At 48.2% G+C, this 2,378-nt stretch overlaps 1 protein-coding gene across 1 annotated transcript; it reads left to right on the plus strand.

Moving 5' to 3' along the window:
* The first annotated feature begins 267 nt into the window (after positions 1–267).
* LOC141811819 (uncharacterized) lies at positions 268–1,796 on the plus strand. The gene is made up of 3 exons (XM_074699877.1): positions 268–1,187; positions 1,293–1,575; positions 1,660–1,796. Exons 1-3 carry the CDS (start codon positions 309–311, stop codon positions 1,794–1,796), a joined length of 1,299 nt encoding a protein of 432 aa, XP_074555978.1. The 5' UTR covers positions 268–308.
* Positions 1,797–2,378: the final 582 nt, after the last annotated feature.

The raw sequence follows: 2,378 nt of genomic DNA on the forward strand, positions 1-2,378 counted from the left end.
AGCAGATTAGCTGTCTAATTATGAAAAAAAAGAAATTAGAAGCTTGTATTCTTTCCTACCTAAACAAATTTGGTGTTCCAATCAACACAGTCCCCATGGATAGTAATTATGGAATGATCCTTATAAAAACAGCTTTTCTTTTCTTTTTGTAGGTATAAATAACAAGATACCGGTGATTGCGCTTCGCTATCCATCCTCTCCCTTTTTTTCTTATTTAATTGGCTGCCAGGGTGAATGTAGCGTCTTTTGTCAACGACAGCCATCACATCGATCGGTGCGGCAGCCACAGAGGCGACCCACCTTGGGAAATGGTGGGAAACGGAGACCCTGGCGGCAGCGGCTGCGAGCCGTTGCTTTCGTGCAAGACGACCTCGTACCTCCGCTGCCTCTCCCGGTCGGACGACGAGCTCCGGGTGTTCCGCTCCTGCCTTCGTTGGATGTGCGTCGACCAGTCCGACACATGCCATGCCGTTGTGTCTTGGTCCGTCTTCCTCCTGCTCAGCATCTTCGTGCCCACCGCGTCCCACTTCGTCCTCAACTGTTTCCCAGGCCGCCGCGCCTACGACGTGGCGGTTCAGCTCTCCCTCACCTCCGCCTCGGCCCTCGCCTTCGTCTGCCTCTCAGCTTTCGTCCGCCGGTATGGCCTCCGCCGCTTCCTCTTCCTCGACAAGCTCGTGGGGGAGAGCGAGCGGGTGCGAGCGGGCTACATGGACCAGCTCAACCGTTCCTTCCGCCTGCTGTCTCTCTTCGTCATGCCCTGCTTCGCAGGAGAGGTGGTCTACAAGGTCTGGTGGTATTCCTCGGGGTCGGAGAGGGTTCCTTTCCCCATCGCCGGGAGCATGGCGGTCGGCAACGTGGTGGCCTGCGCCCTGGAGCTGGCCAGTTGGATCTATCGGGTGGCACTCTTCTTGTTCGTCTGCGTCCTGTTTCGGCTGATGTGCTACCTGCAAATCCTCCGGCTGCAGGACTTTGCCGCTGTGTTCGTGGAGGGGGGCCCGACGTCGGACGTGGCGGAGGTTCTGGGAGAGCATCTCCGCATCCGCCGCCAGCTCAGGATCATTAGCCATCGCTATCGCTCCTTCATCCTCTCCAGCCTCATCCTCGTCTCCGCCAGCCAGCTCGTTGCTCTGCTCCTCACCACCCGCCCCCGCGCCATCGTTAATTTCAACAACGCCGGCGAGCTCGCTGTAACAAATAAATACATACACAAAACTAGCTAATTGGCTATTTTTTTCCCAAAAAAAAAAGACGAATTCATTGCTTGCCTTAAATTTGTTGATTTGTTGCGACAGCTATGCTCGATCGGGCTGGTGACAGGATTGCTGATATGCCTACGAAGCGCTGCGAAGATCACGCACAAAGCGCAGGCGATAACAAGCCAAGCAGCGACGTGGCACGTTTGCGCTACCATCGAGTCCGACGCCGAGAATCCGACTCCCATACCCACCTGCGACGACGAATCCGGGGAAGAAGACGACGAGTGCAGGAAAGATGACGGTGAGGAAATCTTGGATGTCCGGAAGATAACGCCATGCCACATGAACAACATCTCTTACCAAAAACGACAGGCGTTGGGTATAAATATATATAATAAATTGATTTTACACTTAATTAATAACTATTGCTGCAATTTGATCAATCAATTTGTTGGCACTGCAGTGACATACCTAGAGAATAACCGGGCAGGGATCACCGTTTTCGGCTTCGTAGTCGATCGGACGTGGCTTCATGCATTGTTTATGATTGAATTTTCACTGGTAATGTGGTTGCTGGGCAAAACAATTGGAATCTCATAGTCCCTCGTGAAAGTTACAGCACTTTGTTGGTAGCCATGGACAATGAATATAGACAAAAGAAAAGGAAATGGAAGAAAAAGGAACACATATTTTGTGAATAAATTTTTGTTTCATCTGTCCAAACTCCAAACCAATAATCCAAACAGTTAAAGGACGAGGCAAATTCACTTTGATGGTACTTTGTTTTGAAAGTGCTCGAAGACGACGTAAGATTAGCGAATATATTGGCAGAGTGAATTCGCCAATACAGTTGTATACTGCTCGAGACATGAATATCTTTCATCTGTGGTGAGTGTGTATTCACCTATACCGTTGTATAGTGTTCCAGATGTGTATATCTTTCACCTGTGTTTTCATCCTTGCCATTGTATAGTCCTCAGCATATATCTCTTTGATCTATATATTTATTGGTCTTTGAAGATTTGCTTTGCAGTTCTCATCTTTTATGATCTATTCACTCTTTAACCCACGAAACAAAAATAATAGAAGAATGAATTATCGATAAATTTTCAAAGGATACATTTAAAGTTATAGAATTCTGAAAAGGCTCAATGAGATTTTAAATTTTCTAAAAGATGCATT

This window comes from Curcuma longa, chromosome 17 (assembly GCF_044706935.1).
Source record: "Curcuma longa cultivar G26 ecotype Majalengka, Jawa Barat chromosome 17, ITB_CL_G26_1.1, whole genome shotgun sequence".
In the NCBI taxonomy this organism is placed as follows: domain Eukaryota; kingdom Viridiplantae; phylum Streptophyta; class Magnoliopsida; order Zingiberales; family Zingiberaceae; genus Curcuma; species Curcuma longa.